The following is a 20,184-nucleotide window of genomic DNA, read 5'->3' as shown; positions in this document are numbered from 1 at the left end:
TTCTGCATAGTGGCTGTACTAGTTTGCATTCCCACCAACAGTGTAAGAGGGTTCCCTTTCTCCACACCCTCTCCAGCATTTATTGCTTGTAGACTTTTGGATGGCAGCCATTCTGATCGGTGTGAGATGGTACCTCATTGTGGTTTTGATTTGCATTTCTCTGATAGTGAGTGATGTTGAGCATCTTTTCATGTGTTTGTTAGCCATCTTTATGTCTTCTTTGGAGAAATGTCTGTTTAGTTCTTTGGCTCATGTTTTGATTGGGTTGTTTATTTTTCTGGAATTGAGCTGTAGGAGTTGCTTGTATATTTTTGAGATGAGTTCTTTGTCAATTGCTTCATTTGCTATTATTTTCTCTTATTCTGAAGGCTGTCTTTTCACCTTGCTTATAGTTTCCTTTGTTATGCAGAAGCTTTTAATTTTAATTAGGTCCCGTTTGTTTATTTTTGCTTTTATTTCCAATATTCTGGGAGGTGGGTCATAGAGGATCCTGCTGAGATTTATGTTGGAGAGTGCTTTGCCTGTGTTGAGTGTTATTTTAATAAATGTGTTTACTTAGAAAGTCTTCTGTTAGAGGAGAGGAGGGAGCCTTAAGAGGGAGCAGATATATGTATAATGATGGCTGATTAGTTGTATGGCAGAAGCCAGCACAACATTGTAAAGTAATTTTCCTCTAACTAAAACATAGGAATTTTATAGTTTCTGGTCTTACGTTTAAATCTTTAATCCATTTTGAGTTTATTTTTGTGTATGGTGTTAGAAAGTATTCTAGTTTCATTCTTTTACAAGTGGTTGACCAGTTTTCCCAGCACCGCTTGTTAAAGAGATTGTCTTTTCTCTATTGTATATTCTTGCCTCCTTTGTCAAAGATAAGGTGTCCATATGTGCATGGATTTATCTCTGGGCTTTCTATTTTGTTCCATTGATCTGTATTTCTGTCTTTGTGCCAGTACCATACTGTCCAGGAATCCTTAACTCTGCCTTTACTTATGCTCACAGCTTCCCATTTTCCAGAGTTGAGTGTTATTTTAATAAATGTGTTTACTTAGAAAGTCTTCTGTTAGAGGAGAAGAGGGAGCCTTAAGAGGGAGCAGATATATGTATAATGATGGCTGATTAGTTGTATGGCAGAAGCCAGCACAACATTGTAAAGTAATTTTCCTCTAACTAAAAAATAAATTAAAAAAAGAGAAAATCTTCTGCACAACAGTTATTTCTGCCTATTAACCCAAAGTAAGTCTACCTGATTAATATTATTAATTAAAAAATAATTTAATGTGACTTCAGAAGGATTTTGGAATTCTTTTAGATTTGTTTTTTCCCCAAGTTATATTTTGTCAAACACTAATTTAGTAAGGTTTATATATATGTATATATTTTATATAACAAAAAGACTTATGTCACAAAATAAATTTGGAAATTCTGGGGTTGCAAGAAGATAACATTACTTTGTAATGTTATCTTCTTGCAACCCCAGAGCTAATATGTTTAAAGAATTAGATATAATACATGTTTTCTGTTGAATGTTTTTTATTTTTTGGTGAACCTTTGATACCAGTGTTCTCAGAAACAGGTTGGGAAATGCTGTTGTAGACTAACCTTTAACGGGAAGGAAGCAGAGGTTCAAGGAGGTTGTTTATGTCAGGGGTGACTAAGCTGCATCCAAGCATGGTGACTAATAATTGCTGTCTTTAGCTTGTTTCAGGGGAGATTTTTTTTTTTTTTTAATTGAAATCACCTAACTAAACCCACTGTGCAGTAATGTTGGAAAGCAGGGAAGAGAGCTGACTTGGCTGAGCCGTGGTTTGTAGTATAACAGCAGATTCCCGTTGAAATCCTTTTTCCTTTCCCACCTCAAGTACAGCTAGCTGTTCTTATTCTTGTCAGCCAGAAGAAGCTTACTCATAAAAAAGGAGCTGAGGTGTTAAAAGAACAAAGGTTTGAATGCTGAGATGCATGACACATTGTGATTATTATTTTTCTACTTGGTTAAAAGCACTCCTTTTGACCAGCTAATACATTGTACAAAATGGGTATCACTTTGTTTCTCTTTGGTTCATTTTTGGCTCTTCACATTGAGAATGTGCCCTATTACTATGTATTCATTAGGAATAAATTTGATAGTAGGAAAGCAATTATAAAGTCCCTGGAGGGCAGTTTAATAATTTTGGCTGGCAGTTGGACCTGGTAGTTTTCCTCTATATTTTTATTCAGTTACATAAAGGGAGACTTTTTGTTTTCAGAAAAACAAACCACTTAAGAAAATGTAGTGTTGGGTGTTCAGTCAACATGACAACTCAGGGAAGTGTTTACATTTTCTTCCTACTTTCGTAGTAAGATGTATATGGATTTAGGAAATTCTGAAATAGATATTAGTGTGAGGAGAATAAATTATCTTGTCACACCCCTCCATAACTGATTACTGTATTGCTTTGTAACGCATCAATGTAATGAACCTGGCACAGAGGAGGGCACCCAGTAACATTTCCAGATTATTACAATGTGTATTGGGATGTCAAGACATTTGACTTTTAAGGTTCACTAGTTCAGACTCTTCATTTTACAGATAAAGAATTCAGGCCCAAAGAAATTCATTTTAATAGTTAATGTTTTTCTTCCAGTGTCTCTGAAGCATCTCTGACTTGAACTGGAACTTACCAAATATATGTATATATTTACACAGTTTCATGAGAAATTTCCAGCATAGAAGTCAGTTACAGATTATATGTTAATAATATAAATTTGAATTTAAGCCTATTTCGTGAATGTTAAAAGCCACGTACGTGGATGTGTGTGTGCTTACACGCATGCTCAGTCACTCAGTCGACTTTTGTCCGACTCTTTACAATCTCATAGTTTGTAGCCCGCCAGGCTCCTCTCTCCATGGAATTTTCCAGGCAAGAATACTTGAGTGGGTTGCCATTTCTTCCTCTAGGGGATCTTCTTGACCCAAGGATCAAAGCCAAGTCTCCTGCATCTCTTGCATTATCGGGTGGATTTTTTACTGCTGAGCCACCTGGGAAGCCTTCCAAGAATACTGATAACCTCTACTAATTCATCTAGCCTCAGCATCCAACTTTTTTCTACACTGATATAAGAGAAAATTAAGTCATTCAGATGAATTTTATTTGCCTTGCAGTCTTAGTATATTCTTCATTTGACTTATTCAGAAAAATGCAGAAAGAATGGTGATTAATTCTTGCCTCAGAAGTAAGCCCCTCAGAACTGCCTGTGATTTTTATTACCATTTGTATCAGTGAGTACTGTTGCCATATTTATAAGATCTTTAAGAACCTAGTAACATCTAGGGATATTCTTTTTTAAAAAGTATACATAAAGTTTATGTGCTATTTTATTGGCCCTTTTATAGAAATAATCTTCAAATTCCGAACTCTATCTCCAGCTCAAAATCTTTAGGAACTTTTCACCCCTTATATTATAGACTCCAGACTTTTAACAATTGACTATAAAGGGTGCCTAGCATCCAGCCTCTGTCTGTTAAACCTCATCTTTCTCTAACACCCCACATACAGTGTTCTAATTGGACTATTGGTTGTTTTCTAGAGTGATGCCCATTAAAATATTTATAACTTTGCTTGTGTTGTTCTCAGCAAAGAATATCTTCCCTTGCCTGTTGGAATCCAGTTCTTTGTTTAAAACCTAACATTAATGCAAAGCCTTGAACTAATTCATATAAGCAGAAGTAGTATTCCCTTATTTCTGCGCTCATAGACATTTTCCCCCTTTTTTCTGAGGCATTTACAATTTGATTGTGTTATAGTTATTTGTGTATTGCTTTGTTTTCAAAGTGGGGTGGTGATTTTTTAGGGGATGAAATCAGAATGTTATTTGCCACTCAGCAGCTGCTGAAAACTTGCCTGGAGATGGAGCGTAGGAGAGACAGGAGGAGGACTGTTTTCTGTTTTTGTTTTTGTTTTTTTTTAGTAAGACAGCCATCCTCTAATGCAAAGCTAAATCACAATCAGCTGAAAGATTCTTTAAAAAACTTTTTTTAAATGAAATGAAATCAGTGTATATATACATTACTATATATAAAATAAACAGCTAATGGGAAGTTGCTGTATAAAACAGGGAGCTCAATGTAGCAGTCTGTGACAACCTAGAGGGGCAGGGAGGAGGTTCAAGGATGAGGGGACGGACATATGTCTGCTTGTGGCTGATTCATGTTGTTGTATGGCAAAAGCCAATACAATATTGTAAAGCAGTTATCCTCCAATTTAAAATAAATTTTAAAAAAGGTTATAGATTATGGCAGTCTTCCTCATTCAGACTTAGTGAATCATCATCTTGGAAAAAGGGCCCATAAATATGTATTTTAAAAAATTCTGTTCCATAACCAGTTTTAGGAATATTATATTTGAATATCTTCAGGTAGAGTTAGATTTAAATTTAATTAAAAAACCTTTCTCCCTCATCTGTATCTTGTGTGCTTCCTGTTGAGCAGTCGTCTTTGACATTTGGACAGTGTGAGCATAATACCACAAGGTCTGGAAAACCATAGGCAGAGCCACGAAAGCCTGGGAGTGGAAAGTCAAACCACTGACCAGTAGGGTTACTGTATGGCGTTTGTTCTTTCTCTGAAGTATTTATTTTTCTTCTCTCTGTATTTGCAGGACATTGCTCGACTCTTGCAAGAAAAGGAGTTACAGGAAGAGAAAAAGCGAAAGAAACACTTTCCAGAGTCTTCTGGAGTCGGTGCTTATGGTGATAGTTACTATTATGAAGATGGAGGTAACAATTCCTGTCTTTAGACTCAGTTGCAAGACACCCTTTAAATTTGTCTGTAAAGTGACTCTAGGGCCCATTTAGATTGTGGTGAAATTTTATCTTATCTAATGAATCCATCTGTTCTTTAGATGGATGACCAGAGTCATTTTTATGGCTGTAAAATGTGAATATAGTTTAGCAAAATCTGACATGTGTTCTTTTGCACTGTTGCTACTTAGAATGTATATTACATTCTAAGCACATAAACTAGGGTATGGAAAAATGGCAAATGAATCTCTGCCTCAAGGAAATCTGGGTGTACTGTTTGAAGCCTCAAAGTAGCATAAATAATAAAGGAGGTACAGCATTTATAGATGACTGGATACCAAAGCTTTTTTCCCATGCCTCTTATCTTTTAAACCTAGGCCAATGGATTATCCTGCTGGTGACAAGATTGAATATTATGATTTTCTGTTGAGTTTTTGCTTTTGATGCTTTCTTTGCTATTTCTACCATATAGAAAGTTTTCTGAGAGAGACATCCCTTCTCTAGTGCCTGCTTCTGCAGTGTGGTGGTGGTAGCACTTGTGGTAATGGTGATTCTTTATCTTAAAAGTGTGTTGGGAAATGAGTATTTGCAAGTATTATTTAGTTCTTTTTAATGACATGTCAAAGGAAGGCTATTTCATATAGTTTTTAGTGTCAGTATTTAACTGTAGTTCAGCTTGGAGACCATGTGCTGTGCTGTATGTAGTCACTCAGTTGCATCTGACTCTTTGTGACCCCATGAACTGTAGCCTGCCAGGCACCTGGGGATTGCCTGGGGATTCTCCAGGCAAGAATACTGTAGTGGGTCACCATGCCCTTCTCCAGGGGATCTTCCCGATCCAGGGATCCAACCCAGGTCTCCCGCATGGTAGGCGGATTCTTTACCCTCTGAACCAACTTGGCTTCTGTGGTAGCTCAGTTGGAGACCATATTTAGGATACCAAATACCAACCAAATAACATCTAAAGGCAGCTTCTAGAGAATAAAGATTTTAAGATGAGTAATCCCCAAGGCCCCTGAAAATTAATTATCAGTTGCTTTTCTATAGTATCATAAAACGTAAGTAGGTATTTTTCTTTGGTGAGTAGAATGAAAAGTATGTGTATGTAGATAATAGGATTATTATAGTTGAGTCTTCCAGTCACATTGTTCTAAATCTTTCAAAATGAGTAGAGCTCAACTCTTAACACAATTAGTAAGCAGATTGATTCTCTACTTGTGGCTTGGTGTGTTCTTCCACATGCGAAATGCTCAACTCTTTTTTGATAGCCATTTTCTTTAACCTGTTTTTTTTAATAAAATGATGTAATACATCATTCAAGAAGAAAAATTGCCAGTATTTTTCTGTACTAGAGATCAGAAGGTAAAGAGTTACTCATCAGCTTTAATTAAAATCTTAGAGATATGATCTAGTGTTTTTTTGTTTTTTTTTGTAATTCTGCCAGAAGGCACGTTCGTTGCAGATAAAAATATAACCATTCTAAACTTAAATCTAGAAACATTAGGGTGGTAAATCAGTACACTAAAGTACTGATTTTAGCAATCCTCTTTTAAAACCTATCACTTACTTGAATTGGGACTTAAACCTGATGGTTTTGACCAGAGTATTGTCATTGTGATTTATCTCTGTAGACATTCAGTAGATTTTCAGGGACACCTAAATTTTTTAAAAAATTTGCATTTAATGCTTTTGTAAAGTTACAGAGAATGCTCTATGTGCTTTTCCTGGAGTTGGGGCGGGGGGATTGGGAATAGGATCTAGGGATCTCCTGAATGTGTACCTGTAAAATAGTGTTGGAACTTCTCTTCAGTTGTGTTGTTGCTTGGAGATGATACATTGCTGAACATGTGATCTTCGTTTATATGCCTTTGAGTTAGACCAAGGTGAGTTCCACAGAAACCACATTGTAGTCCAGCTGACATTTACAAAGCAGCTGTACGTTCTTTGCAGTGGTCCTTTCCCAACACATAAGGGATATTCTTGACTTGTACTTCTCTGCCTTTGTGTGCAGTATAATTTTTGTCTGTCTTATATAATAATCACAGTGAATCATTATGGAAATGGTCGCTTTAGCTTTAATTTTACTTAAACTTTAATAAATTAATCTTTAAAAAGTAATCATTTATAGATTTTCTACAAATCTGGAATTATCCAAAACCCCTGTCAGATTTATATCAATTGAAATTGTATATTTTATTTATGAAGCCATGTTTCTCTTTCAAAGCCCCTCACCTGTATGCCTGGCATATTAGAGATTTTTTTTTTTAAGTCATTGTCTTTGGAGTCATTAGACCTTGATTCAAGTTACATCTCTTCCTTAGAAAAATTGTAATATTAAGGAAGTTATCCACTATAATCACTGTAATCCTTTTTCTCATCTGTAAAATGGAGATTCTAAAAATATATCCTTCACATGGATGTTGAAAAGATTAAACAATAGAATTTTTGTGAAGACTTATTAAACTCTAAAGTACTATTATTTGTACATATATTAATGTAAAGCGGACTTCCCTGGTGGCTAAGATGGTAAAGCGTCTGCCTACAATGCGGGAGACCCAGGTTTGATCCCTGGGTTGAGAAAATCCTCTGGAGAGGGAAATGGCACCCCACTCCAGTACTCTTGCCTGGAAAATCCCATGGACGGAGGAGCGTGGTAGGCTACAGTCGTTGTGGTCACAAAAAGTCAGACACGACTGAGTGACTTCACGTTTCACTTTAATGCAATGTGTGTATTAAATAGTATTTGGTCTGTCCAAACAAAAATCATTTTATTTTGAAAGACAAACATGGAAGAATACAAAATGTTTGCAAATATATTTGTGTGTGTGTGTATATATATATATATACACACATACACACACACACATATATATATGTATACGTATATACATATATGTATGTATTGCCTGTAAGGAAGTTAATTATATTTGCCAAATAACTTGGTCTCAAGAAATGTAGACGTCTCAATCCTTAACTGGACAGGGTTTTAAAGGATTCAAACATTCCTCCATCCATGTCTTCTTTTTTGCCTCAGGTTTAAAGATATCACAAGTGATCACAATAAATATTTTTCCCTATCAACTCTGTGAAAATGTAGTAATAGCCCTGTTCTAATTGTTGCAACACACTTCCCTAAAGTACAACTGTTAATATCTGTTAACATATTAAAAGAAGTAAAAATAAAACATTCATGACTTTACAAGTCTATGTTAAAAACAAAACCTTTCTTTTCTCTGTGTGGGTTTATAGGCAGGCTTCACTCCTGCAGTTTTCTGTGGGAACATTGGTATTAACACTAAACCATTGTTTCCTCCTTTTGATCATCCTTTAAGTAGCTGGTCAGTATTATGTTAATTCACAGCAGTAGTAAATAGATTCTTTGTCAGTTGTCAAAATACATTTAAAATAATAGTTAGCGTAAAGCATACTTTTTTATTACAGAGAGTAATTGTCTGTTTCACTTTTGCTTTATATAAAAAATAAATTCTATCGTAAATTATGAAGATAAATACCTCTACAGACTTTTTAGAAGACAGGTTTTAATTTAGATGTCGTCTTTGAAGCAAATGTTCTTTTCTTCTGGAAAGCTCAAGAAGAAACCGTTTAGAGTTTTGAATGCAAGCTTTTTTGGCATCATTGATGCATTTAAGACATATCCATATCTCCCCTTCCTGTATTCCTTCACTAGATTAACAATAACAAACATTAACAAAAGCGAAGAGCCCAAAACCAAACCAAACAAACAAAAAAACCCTGATAACTAAGGAAAAGTATGGTTATTTATTTTTTCTACATCCCATCCAGTTGCAAGAGCTGCTTCAAATGCAGTTCAGCAAGTCACTAATTCCAATGGGGAATCTTGGCTGTTTTAGCAATTTTCCATGGAGTTAGGATTTCTTTTTATTATTTCCCCATTATAGTAAAAATCTTTGGAAATGTTAAATATGCTCTTGGAATATGCGTTGTTAATTCATTTCCTTTGTTTTCATAGTTTGCTGGTTCCTAAAAAAGACCTGACAACAAAGCACCATGTATGTGCTGTTTCTCTAGTTTGTGTTAAACTTAGGGACTTGTATATTTAGCACATGTTGTATTTCTATATACAGAATACAGTATCATAAAGTTTTCTGAAATATGTTTAGGAATTGGCTTCTTTTTATGTATTCCGTTATGACATCTATTTTTTATTATTTTCCTATGCACAGCTTCAAGTAAGATTTGAAACAGAGTCATCCAAAGATAACAGGGTCATTTACTCACATAAAATTCTCCTTTGCTCCCTCTTCTTCCACACTGAACTGTAATTTTTCTGGGAATGTTTGCTTTGGCCACCTAAGGGGAGAGGGTGGAGGAATAAAAAATCTGTGGATCATCTGTCTGGACCAAGTAGAAACTAGCAATATTCTGATCTAAATTTATTGTTATTTCCAATAAGAATATTTGAAAGTCTCTGACTGGAATCACAAAGTATAGTTCTTTTTCTATTTTTATAAGATTCCCTCATCTCTCACTTACCGCCCTCCCCCACCATATACTAGTTCCAAATTGATTTGATAAATAGGAAAGAACACTTAATGAGTGGAATTTTTGTTATTGGCAAATATTAAACTACTATGTTAATCCTTCCCTAATCATGATCAAACTCTTCTTTCAGATTTAACTTATTTCATTTAATTTCATTTTAGTTTTATTACCTTTTTGGCTATGTACCTAGAATCCTTCATGTATGCACGGACCATTCTGGCAAACACTCATCCATTCGTTTCAGTTTGTTAAACTGAAAAAATGGTCTTCTTCACTTTAAAATATATTAAGCTTGAGGCCTGTCTCCATCCTGTAGTGAGTTCCTACTGAATCATTAAGTTAACCTGCATTTCTGTTTTTCACGTTCCTCCACCTCCGCTCAGACCAGCCACGGTCAAGGAGGGCAAGGGAGTTGGGTTCAGGAAGCTCAAGGCCTTGTAGACTCCAACATGAGGAAAAGACTGTGAAGCACAGGAGGGAGAGACCCAGACATCCACAGGAGAACTTGGGAGAACCGGAAGAGCATTGTTCGTCAGAGAAACCTCCGTCATCTTCTAGCTCGGGTCAAGTGAGGGACGATCCTCAAGGTAACACTGAGCCTGAAAGAAAACTCTGTGGCCACGAGAGGCTCCGGAGACCTCCCCTCCCCAAGATCAGCGGTGAGGTGCTTCTGAGCACTGAATCGGATGACTGGGATGCTCACTCTAGCCATCGAACTCGGAAGTGGGAAAAACAGCTCAGACAGCAAGACCAGCTCTCTCCCAAAACCTCACAGAAAGCGGGGCTTCCCTGCAAGGAAGCCGTTTATAGGTGGGACCATGGGCAAGGTGAGCACAGAGAGAGGAATCGCAGGCCCCGGACTCCTCCCTTCTCAGAGAGAGAGGAGCAGCTCCCACTCCGTGACACAGGTAATGAAGGCCAGCCTGGTCGGAAGTGCTGCTACTGTGTATATACATACAAACAAATGTATCTGTTAAGCACCGTAGACATGTCCTTTCTCTCTGGTTTATGCTTATGGCTTTGAAATAAATCCTCAACCAGATATTATAAAAGGTATTTACTTAATCTCAAATCTCAAGAAGGAGAATATCTGTACCTTTTCCCTTCTGCTTTCTAAGAGAATACACACTCCTTGCAAGGTTCTTCCAGCCCCACAATTGCAGTGGAGGTACTCGTCCCAGGTACAATTTTTAATCTGCCAAGACCTTACATCAGAGATTCTGATACTAAAGCAGTGCTATTGAGTTTCTGGTTTTGATTCCATGAACCCAGAAGGTCTAATGACACCACCTTCATAATATTTGCCTCCAAAGAAGACCTACAGGGCTGGAAGTACTGGATTTTCTTCACCTCATCTTTCTCAGTTGTGAAGTGAGAGATGAGACAGGTGGTCTCTTAAGATAGTGTTTTCAAATAGTGAGCCTCTAGTTTGTTTTCATCAGAATCAGCTGGGCTATTTCCTAAAAATGCAGATTTCTGGATCTTACATGTGTTATCAATCCCTGGAGTACAGCCTGGCAACTTGGGCTTGTTTTACCAGGAGGTGATTCTTATGTTCTTCAAGTTTGAAAACAGTTGTTTTGAGTTCCTTCCTGTGCTTTAACCAGCTTCAGCTCTACAGTTGGTGCTCTGAAGCACCAGTGTCAGGTAAGTTCTTGGTACTTACTTAGAAATGAGGTGAATGAGCCTCCCATTTCTGGCATCCCTGAGGCCCTACTCTGAAGTTGGTCCCTGACACGATAATGGTTCTCTCCGTGCTTTTCTGGAAACTGCCACTGGGATGTTTTTCCATATAGCTGTACCACTACGAGGTGTAGCACTGCCTGTCTGCTCTTTCAATTAGACTGTACTCATCTCCCTGGTTTTGTTTTGCTCTTATGGAATGTTTACAGAGACTCGGGTTATTGGGGGAAAAATACCAAGGAGGCGACTCTTCTTACTTCCTTCCATTTACTGTTGCCCCGCCAACCTCTGCTTCTGGTTTGGAGAGTGGTTTCTAGGTTGCAGGTTCATGTTGATTCTTTTGGTTCCCCCTATCATTTTATCTCTTCCTGCATGTTAGTCCTTTAAGTTTTTAAAGGACTTGGTGATAAAGAAAATGAAAATCCAGTTCAGCAAGTATCTATATGCCGCAAATCTTGCCTCAGGCTTTATGTTTAGGGGTAGATGCTTGGATCTGAGCCTCAAACAGTTCATGAGGCAAGCCACAAAGGTGGATATGTAAACAAGCAATTGCAAAATCAATATACTGTGAACAAAGAGCTCTGGGGCAATAGAGGAGGAAGTGATAAAATCTACCTGGAGTATGTTTTGTAAGTTACTTTATATCAGATTTAGAAAGACGTTGGAGTCCAAAAAGTATCAGGGGGGAAGGCTGATTTCATCGACCTCTGTGTTTCTGATTTTGTGCCTCCGACCCGCTAAGTGTGCTCTGAGGGCTGGTTAACCTCTATGGCTTTTTTAGTATGCTCAAGGGTATTTTAAACAGACTCAGAAAGGGTGGAAATAATATGAAAGAAACTCAGTGACTCACAAACCCTACTACTGGAGTTGTAGGCAAATGTTTTGTTCCTTTTATTTTAATAGCATACGAGTTTTAAAAACAGTGTGACTAGGCAGTTACTAAAATGGCAACAACATAGCTGCTAGCATCTGTCATCTCATTTTCAGCTTACTTTGCAGATTTCACCTACAAAGACTTTGTTGGCATTTGATTTTGTGATCCACCCACCACCCTAGAATAGGTCAGAAGATTACATTAAAATATAATTATGTACTGGTGTCTATTCTTGCTGTTGTAAAAGTTCTTAAAGTTGTTAGCATAGGCCAAAGTTTTGTTTAACCTAATAATGAAAAAACCAGCAGGACAACAGAGAGCTAGTTCTAAGAGCGCTGGTTTGTGGTACAATCCATTGAAAAGGAACACAGAATAAAACTGCTAAATTAAATATATGATTGGCTAATTTTCTAAAGAGCAGTAAATCCATATTACCTTTGAGGGTAACATCGCTATTGGGCTATTAGATTGAAACAGCTTATTAATTTTCTGCAGTTTAACTTCCAGCCTCTCAGAGCCATTAAACACCATTCTATGATATTTCCCAAGACTGGCTTCTTACAAAATATGCGTGAATGGTATCGGGATCCATGTGTCATCATATTAGCTTATTCCATAGTTTGAGAGAAGTTTATCTTGAATACCAGTACTTTTAGCAGTTTTATTTTATCAAAATTTCTTTAAAGGTAAGCTTTGTTTGTTTATTGAGGGAAGTTCTTGTTTTCTCAAACTGGAGAATGTTAAACAGAAAAAGATAAGCAAGAATTTAATTAAAAAGTGATTGTGGAACTGTTGAAAATATGGCTTACCTGGTTTTTTGAAATCTGGTTTCCAGATTATGTTTAGGTTACCAAAATGAAGACCGCCATTTTCTTAATTTCTTTGAATTAACTGTATTTAATAACATTTTGAAGCATCTCTATTTTCCGTAATGACAGGCTTGCAGTGTACTATCTGGAATTCCTTCTTAGGTACTTAGAAAAGCTCTTTTCACCTTTGGTATGAAATATACTGCGATTAGTCAGCAGTCTTGTCAGTCTAGAAGTCTAGTATTCCAGGCTGTAGAAATTTTCTACTTAATGAGATCTACAAGTTCCAAACAAAGAGTTCAAATAAACTTTTCTCTCTCCCTCTAAATATTTAACCTAGGGAGAAATTACCTCAAAATTTAACTATTTATTTTTATTGGGGTATAGTTGACATATAACATATAATTTCAAGTGTATATTTGTATTTATTGCAAAACGATCACCAGAATAAGTCTAGTTAACATCATCCCCATACTTAATTACAATTTTTTTCTTGTGATAAGAACTTTAAAGATGTATTCTCTTAGCAACCTTTAGATGTACAGTATAATACAGTCTCCATACTGTACATTATATCCCCATGACTTATTTATTTTATAACCGGAAGTTTGTATTTTATGACTTTCTGTACCCATTTTGCCCATCCTCCAGTCCCTCCTCTGACAATCACAAATCTGTTCTCTGTATCTTTGGGCTCAAGATTTTTGGTTTTGTTGTTTTGTTTTAGATTCCACGTATAAGTGAAATTATGTATTATTTACCTTTCTCTTTATAGTCCAACTCTCACATCCATACGTGACTACTGGAAAAACCAAAGCTTTGACCACACGCACCTTTGTTGGCAAAGTGATGTCTGCTTTTTCATATGCTGTCTAAGTTGGTCATAACTTTTCTTCCAAGGACCAAGCGTCTTTTAATTTCATGGCTGAAGTCACCAACTGCAGTGATTTTGGAGCCCCAAGAAAAGAAAGTCTGTCACTGTTCCCATTGTTTCCCCATCTATTTGCCATGAAGTGATGGGACCAGAGGCCATGATCTTAATTTGATCAGATGTTGAGTTTTAAGCCAACATTTTCACTGTCCTTTTTCACTGTAATCGAGAGACTCTCTATTTCTTCTTCACTTTCTGCCATATGGGTGGTGTCATCTGCATATCTGAGGTTATCGATATTTCTCCTGGAAATCTTGATTCCAGCTTGTGCTTATCCAGTCCAGCATTTCTCATGATGTATTCTGCATATAAGTTAAATAAGCAGGGTGACAATATACAGCCTTGATGTATTTGGAACCAGTCTGTTTTTCCATGAGAGTTGGACTATAAAGAAAGCTGAGGGCCAAAGAATTGATGCTTTTGAACTGTGGTGTCTGAGAAGATTCTTGAGAGTCTCTTAGACTGCAAGGAGATCCAACCAGTCCATCCTAAAGGAAATCAGTCCTGAATATTGAAAGGATTGATGCTGAAGCTGAAACTCCAATACTTTGGTCACCTGATGCGAAGAACTGACTCATTTGAAAAGACCCTGATGCTGGGAAATATTGAAGGTGGGAGGAGAAGGGGATAACAGAGGATGAGATGGTTGGATGGCATCATCGTCTCAATGGACATGAGTTTGAGTAAGCTCCAGGAGTTGGTGATGGACGGGGAAGCACAGTGCAGTCCGTGGGGTTGTAAAGAGTCAGACACAACTGAGCGACTGAACTGAACCTTTCTCTTTCTTACCTTACCTACCAAGATGCCTTCAGGGTCCATTCCTGTGTTTGTAAATGGCAAGATTTAATTCTTTTTAATGGCTGAATAATGTTCCTCTGTGTGTGTATGTGTGTGTATAAATCTCACATTTTCTTTATCATTTATCCATCAATAGGCACTTAGGTTGTTTCATGTCTTGGCTATTGTAAATAATAATACAGTGAACACAGGGTGTACATATCTTTGAGTTTGTATTTTCATTTCCTTCAGATAAATTCCAAAAGTAGAATTACTGGATTGTATGGCGGTTCTAATTTTTAAAAAAAAATTTTTTTGAGACTTTTATACTGTGTTTCATAGTGCTACACCAATTTACATTCTCACCAACAGTGCACAAGGGTTTTCTTTTCTTCACATCCTTGCCAACACTTGTTGCTTCTTGTCTTTTTGATAATAGTTATTCTAAAGGTGTGCCATATGATACCTCATTGTGGCTTTGATTTGCATTTCCCTGATGATCAGTGATGTTCAGCACCTTTTCGTACCTGCTGGCCATCTGTATGTCTCCTTTGAAAAAATGTCTGTTCAGATCCTCTGCCTAATTTTTAATCAGATTGTGTTTTTGCTATTGAGTTATTGTATGAGTTGTGTGAGTTATTTATACATTTTGGGTGTTAACCCCTTATAAATATGTGATTAGTGAATATTTTCTCCCATTCTTTTTTTCTCCCATGCCTTTTTGTTTTGTTGAGCTTCCTTTGCTATGAAGAAGTTTTTTAGTTGGATGTAGTCCCACCTGCTCTTTTTACTTTTGTTTCATTTGATTTTGGTGTTGAATCCAAAAAATCATCTCTAAGACAAACGTCAAGAAGCTTACTGCCTGTGTTTTCATCTAGGAGTTTTATTGTTTTGGGTCTTATATTCAAGTATTTAATCCATTTTGAGTTAATTTTTGTGTATGGTGTAGGTAGATGGTCAAGTTTCATTCTTTTGAATATGGCTGTCCAGGTTTCGTAGCGGTATTTACTGAAGAGACTGTCCTTTCTCCATTGTGTATTCTTGTCTTCTTTGCCATAAATTAATTGACCATATATGCATCTAGGTTCTCTGTTTTGCTCCATTGATCTGTGTGTCATTCTCTCTCTTTTTTTTTTTTTTTTGGCTGCACAACTTGCAGGGTCTTAGTTCCCCAAGCAGGGATTGAACCCACACCCTCAGCAGTGAAAGCTCGGTGTTCTACCTACTGGACCCCCACAGAATTCCCATGTGTCATTCTCTTTTTAGCTGCCAAGAAATCATGAACTTAATACCCTTTCAAATCAATTAAAACTCTTCGTTTTACCATTGCATTTGAATGCCTTCCAAACATCCTTGAGTGATAGTAAAGCAAAATATTTTCTTAGTTAATTGTGTGGTATAGAGTAGGAGGCACAGCCATAGAGAAAGTTTAGTTCTCGAAATCTGAGTGCATTTCCACTGTATTTCTTCACCAGATGGCTTACTTGAAGGAACAGGGTGTGATCTCCCCTGTTGTCCTCAACTAGGCTTTGGACTGCTCGTGGAAGTGTCATTTCCCTGTAGATGGGCATGAAGTGAAATTGTTAGTCACTCAGTAGTATCCGACTCTTTGCGACCTCATAGATTGTGGCCCACCAGTCTCCTCTGTCTGTGGAATTCCCCAGTCAAGAATACTGGAGTGGATTGCCATGCTTTTCTCCAGGGGATCTTCCCTACCCAGGGATCAAACCTAAGTCTCCTGAGTTGCAGGCAGATTCTTTACCGTCTGAGACACCAGGGGGCTCTGTAGATGGGCATATGGTACAGAAATCCATCTTGTCCATTGACTTTTCCCAGTGCTTATCTAATTCTATTTATTTTTCCCTAAAATCTTCCCTTTTAGTTAGGACCAAGCTAATCATAACTCAAGGTTTATCTACTCTTGGGAGTGAGTATGCCACTGTTTCCTGATTGTCCCAAACAACTTGGAAATCTGCATTAAAACTAGCCCAGCCAGCATAAGATCTGGAAGCTCTAAAGATGATGTGAAGTTGAAGTAGGTTCCATATTTTGTGTTAGCTGGTGCTAATCAAGCCTAACCTAAGAAACTCAGGTTCACTAGTCTTCACTTGTGGTAAGGCAGATGAGCCTGTGGCTTTTGGTTTTACCACAGTGCTGGATTTAAAGCTCTATAAGAGGCTGCATCAGATAAGTAAACTCTTCATTTGCCCAGAATTTAGTTGTATTTTTTTCCTTTACGTTTTCCTCTTTTATTTAAAGCAAGTGAATCATGAAGTAAGGCATTTTGATAAAAATTATGTTCATGTACAGTTAATTTGATGGACATAATATACTAGTAGTTTCAGAGGTGATACAACCAGTCCATCCTAAAGGAGACCAGTCTGGGTGTTCATTGGAAGGACTGATGCTGAGGCTGAAACTCCAATACTTTGGCCACCTCATGCGAGGAGTTGACTCATTGGAAAAGACCCTGATGCTGGGAGGGATTGGGGGCAGGAGGAGAAAGTGATGACAGAGGATGAGATGGCTGGATGGCATCACCGACTCGATGCACATGAGTTTGGGTGAACTCTGGGAGTTGCTGATGGACAGGGAGGCCAGGTGTGCTGCAATTCATGGGGTCTCAAAGAGTCGGACACGACTGAGCAACTGAACTGAACTGAACAAAAGCCAGATCTCACCCACGCTACATGTATTAGAATCTCAGGGGTTTGGGTTAAAAATGTTCACGTGTATTTAAAGTATTCCAAGTGATTCTGATGTATAGACATGATTGAGAACCACTAATATAAAGAAATAGGCAACTAGGAGTAAATTACTTTTCCTCCCTTCAGTGACACAGTTACTGAAGGTCACTGTTCCAGATGGTTAATCTTGTTCACTGCATAAAACATTTTTATTATTTTTGAAAATAATATATTGTTGAATACATTGTTGAAAAATTGTAATTTATAAAGGATAACAAGAGGGCAATACACACAATTTTGGAATAACCATTAGCATTCACCACCTAAGAGTTATAAAAGGAATATATGCTGCCCTAGTGGCTCAGATGGTAAAGAATCTGCCTGCAATGATTCTTTATGATTCTTTCATGTAGGAGACTTGGATTTGATCCCTGGGTCAGGGAAGACCCCCTAGAGAAGGGAATAGCAACCTACTTACCAGTACTCTTGACTGGAGAATCTCCTAGACAGAGGAGCCTGTTGGGCTACAGTCCATGGGGTCACAAAGAGTTGGACACAACCGAGTGACTAACACACATAACATTTCAAAGTAAAAAGTCCAAGATCCCTACTAGTCTCCATGTTCCTTTCTTCTCAGAGCAAATAAAACTCTCAAGGTCATTGTTCTCCCTGACATTTCACTTAAGTTATATCCTCCTTAAAATTTAAGAACATTAAACTGATCAGAGCACTGAGAGAGATCTAAAGCAAGTGAATTTGGAGACCATCAGAGCAAAACCCAGGTCACGGCCACTGGTTGGTTAGTAGGCACTGCCACAGAACTTCCAGGCGATGCTGTTTCTATTCCCTCTGAAGTAAGGTGTGCAAGGCTGAGGCAGAAAAATGCAAAGCCTCTCAGCTCCTCCAGCCTTGACAACTTAGTCTCTTCAGAATTCCAACTAACTTTCTTTTCTCTAAATTCTTTTTATTTCAGGGACTTAATCTTTTTTCACTTCCTGTTTTACAAAACCTTCACTTACAGTTCTTTGTATGGTTTACTTCTGTTGGAGAAACTGAGAGGCAGTTTTTACCAGGCAGGTTTGGGTGGGTAACTGTGTTTAAATGTATGGATTACCTGTATCTCCTCTCCCATGCCTAAGGGAAACAGTCATTTCCATCACACCCTACACTGAATTTTAGAGTTGATGCAGTATTGTCACAGTTAGATACTGAAGACAAACTTCTTTTTCTTAAATGTTGCCACTTCTCATAAAATTACTCAATAACCTTGACTTTTTTCTAGGAATGAAGCCCAGAGTGATGAAAGAAGCAGTTTCTACTCCATCACGAGTGACCCACAGAGATCAGGAATGGTATGATGCTGAAATTGCCAGAAAACTTCAAGAAGAAGAAATTTTGGTGAGCAGAATTTAACACAAGATTTTAGGTGAATCAGGTTTTTTTGTGAATTAAATCAACCTTGGCATTTATATAATAGGTGTTTTAGTCCTTTCTGTTGAGAAACTGATACCTTTTTTTATGGATGCAAAAAGCAAAACAGGAATAAAGTGTCCAGTTTAATTCATTGAGTAAGCATTCAGTTCAGTTCAGTCCAGTTGCTCAGTCATGTCTGACTCTTTGTGACCCCGTAGACTGCAGCACGCCAGGCCTCCCTGTCTATCACCAATTCCCAGAGCTTACTCAAACTCATGTCAATTTAATTGGCGATGCCATCCAACAATCTTATCCTCTGTCGTCCTCTTCCCCTCCCACCTTCAATCTTTCCCAGCATCAGGGTCGTTTCACATGAGTCAGTTCTTCACTTCAGGTGGGCAAAGTATTGGAATTTCAGCTTCAACATCAGTCCTTCCAATGAATATTCAGGACTGATTTCCTTTAGGATGGACTGGTTGGATCTCCTTGCAGTCCAAGGGACTCTCAAAAGTCTTCTCCAACACCACAGTTCAAAAGCATCAGTTCTTCAGTGCTCAGCTTTCTTTATAACCCAAATTTCACATCCACACATGACTACTGGAAAGACCATAGTTTTGACTAGACACACCTTTGCTAGCAAAGGGATGTCTCTGCTTTTTAATATGCTGTCTAGGTTGGTCATAACTTTCCTTCCAAGGAGTAAGCATCTTTTAATTTCATGGCTGCAGTCGCCATCTGCAGTGATTTTGAGCCCAAAATGAAAAAGGCTGACACTGTTTCCACTGTTTCCCCATCTATTTGCCATGAAGTGATGGGACCGGATGTCATGATCTTAGTTTTCTGAAAGTTGAGCTTTAAGCCAACTTTTTCACTCTCCTCTTTAACTTTCATCAAGAGGCTTTTTAGTTCCTCTTCACTTTCTGCCATAAGGGTGGTGTCATCTGCATACCTAAGGTTATTGATATTTCTCCCAGCATTTTGATTCCAGCTTGTGCTTCCTCCAGCCCAGCATTTCTCATGATGTACTCTGCATATAAGTTAAATAAGCAGGGTGACAATATACAGCTTTGACGTACTCCTTTTCCTATTTGGAACCAGTCTGTTGTTCTATGTCCAGTTCTAACTGTTGTGGCCTGACCTGCATAGGTTTCTCAAGAGTCAGGTCAGGTGGTCTGGTATTCCCATCTCTTTCACAATTTTACACAGTTTATTGTTATCCACACAGTCAAAGGCTTGGACATAGTCAATAAAGCAGAAATAGATGTTTTTCTGGAACTCCCTTGCTTTTTTGATGATCCAGCAGATGTTGGCAATTTGCTCTCTGGTTCCTCTGCCTTTTCTAAAACCAGCTTGAACATCTGGAAGTTCATGGTTCACGTATTGCTGAAGCCTGGCTTGGAGAATTGTGAACATTACTTTACTAGTGTGTGAGATGAGTGCAGTTATGCAGTAGTTTGAGCATTCTTTGGCATTGCCTTCTTTGGGATTGGAATGAAAACTGACCTTTTCCAGTCCTGTGGCCACTGCTGAGTTTTCCAAATTTGCTGGCATATTGAGTGTAGCACTTTCACAGCATCATCTTTTAGGATTTGAAATAGCTCAACTGGAATTCCATCACCTCCACTAGCTTTGTTTGTAGTAATGCTTTCTAAGGCCCACTTGACTTCACATTCCAGGATGTCTGGCTCTACGTGAGTGATCACCCCATCG

At 37.8% G+C, this 20,184-nt stretch overlaps 1 protein-coding gene across 4 annotated transcripts in view; it reads left to right on the top strand.

Annotated features, from left to right (window-relative positions):
* Positions 1-20,184, top strand: part of CCDC50 (coiled-coil domain containing 50) — an 87,246-nt gene that overhangs the window by 47,694 nt on the left and 19,368 nt on the right. For 3 of the 4 annotated variants that reach the window (XM_006050271.4, XM_006050270.4, XM_044943569.1), the window contains exons 5-7: positions 4,635-4,752; positions 9,684-10,208; positions 18,344-18,459. In XM_006050271.4, coding sequence (XP_006050333.2) covers positions 4,635-4,752; positions 9,684-10,208; positions 18,344-18,459 — 759 coding nt within the window. The remainder of the gene's footprint in view (positions 1-4,634; positions 4,753-9,683; positions 10,209-18,343; positions 18,460-20,184) is intronic. The other variant, XM_006050272.4, reaches the window with a different exon arrangement.

This window comes from Bubalus bubalis, chromosome 1, assembly GCF_019923935.1.
Source record: "Bubalus bubalis isolate 160015118507 breed Murrah chromosome 1, NDDB_SH_1, whole genome shotgun sequence".
Lineage (NCBI taxonomy): Eukaryota > Metazoa > Chordata > Mammalia > Artiodactyla > Bovidae > Bubalus > Bubalus bubalis.
This window is presented reverse-complemented; position numbering and strand designations above follow the sequence as displayed.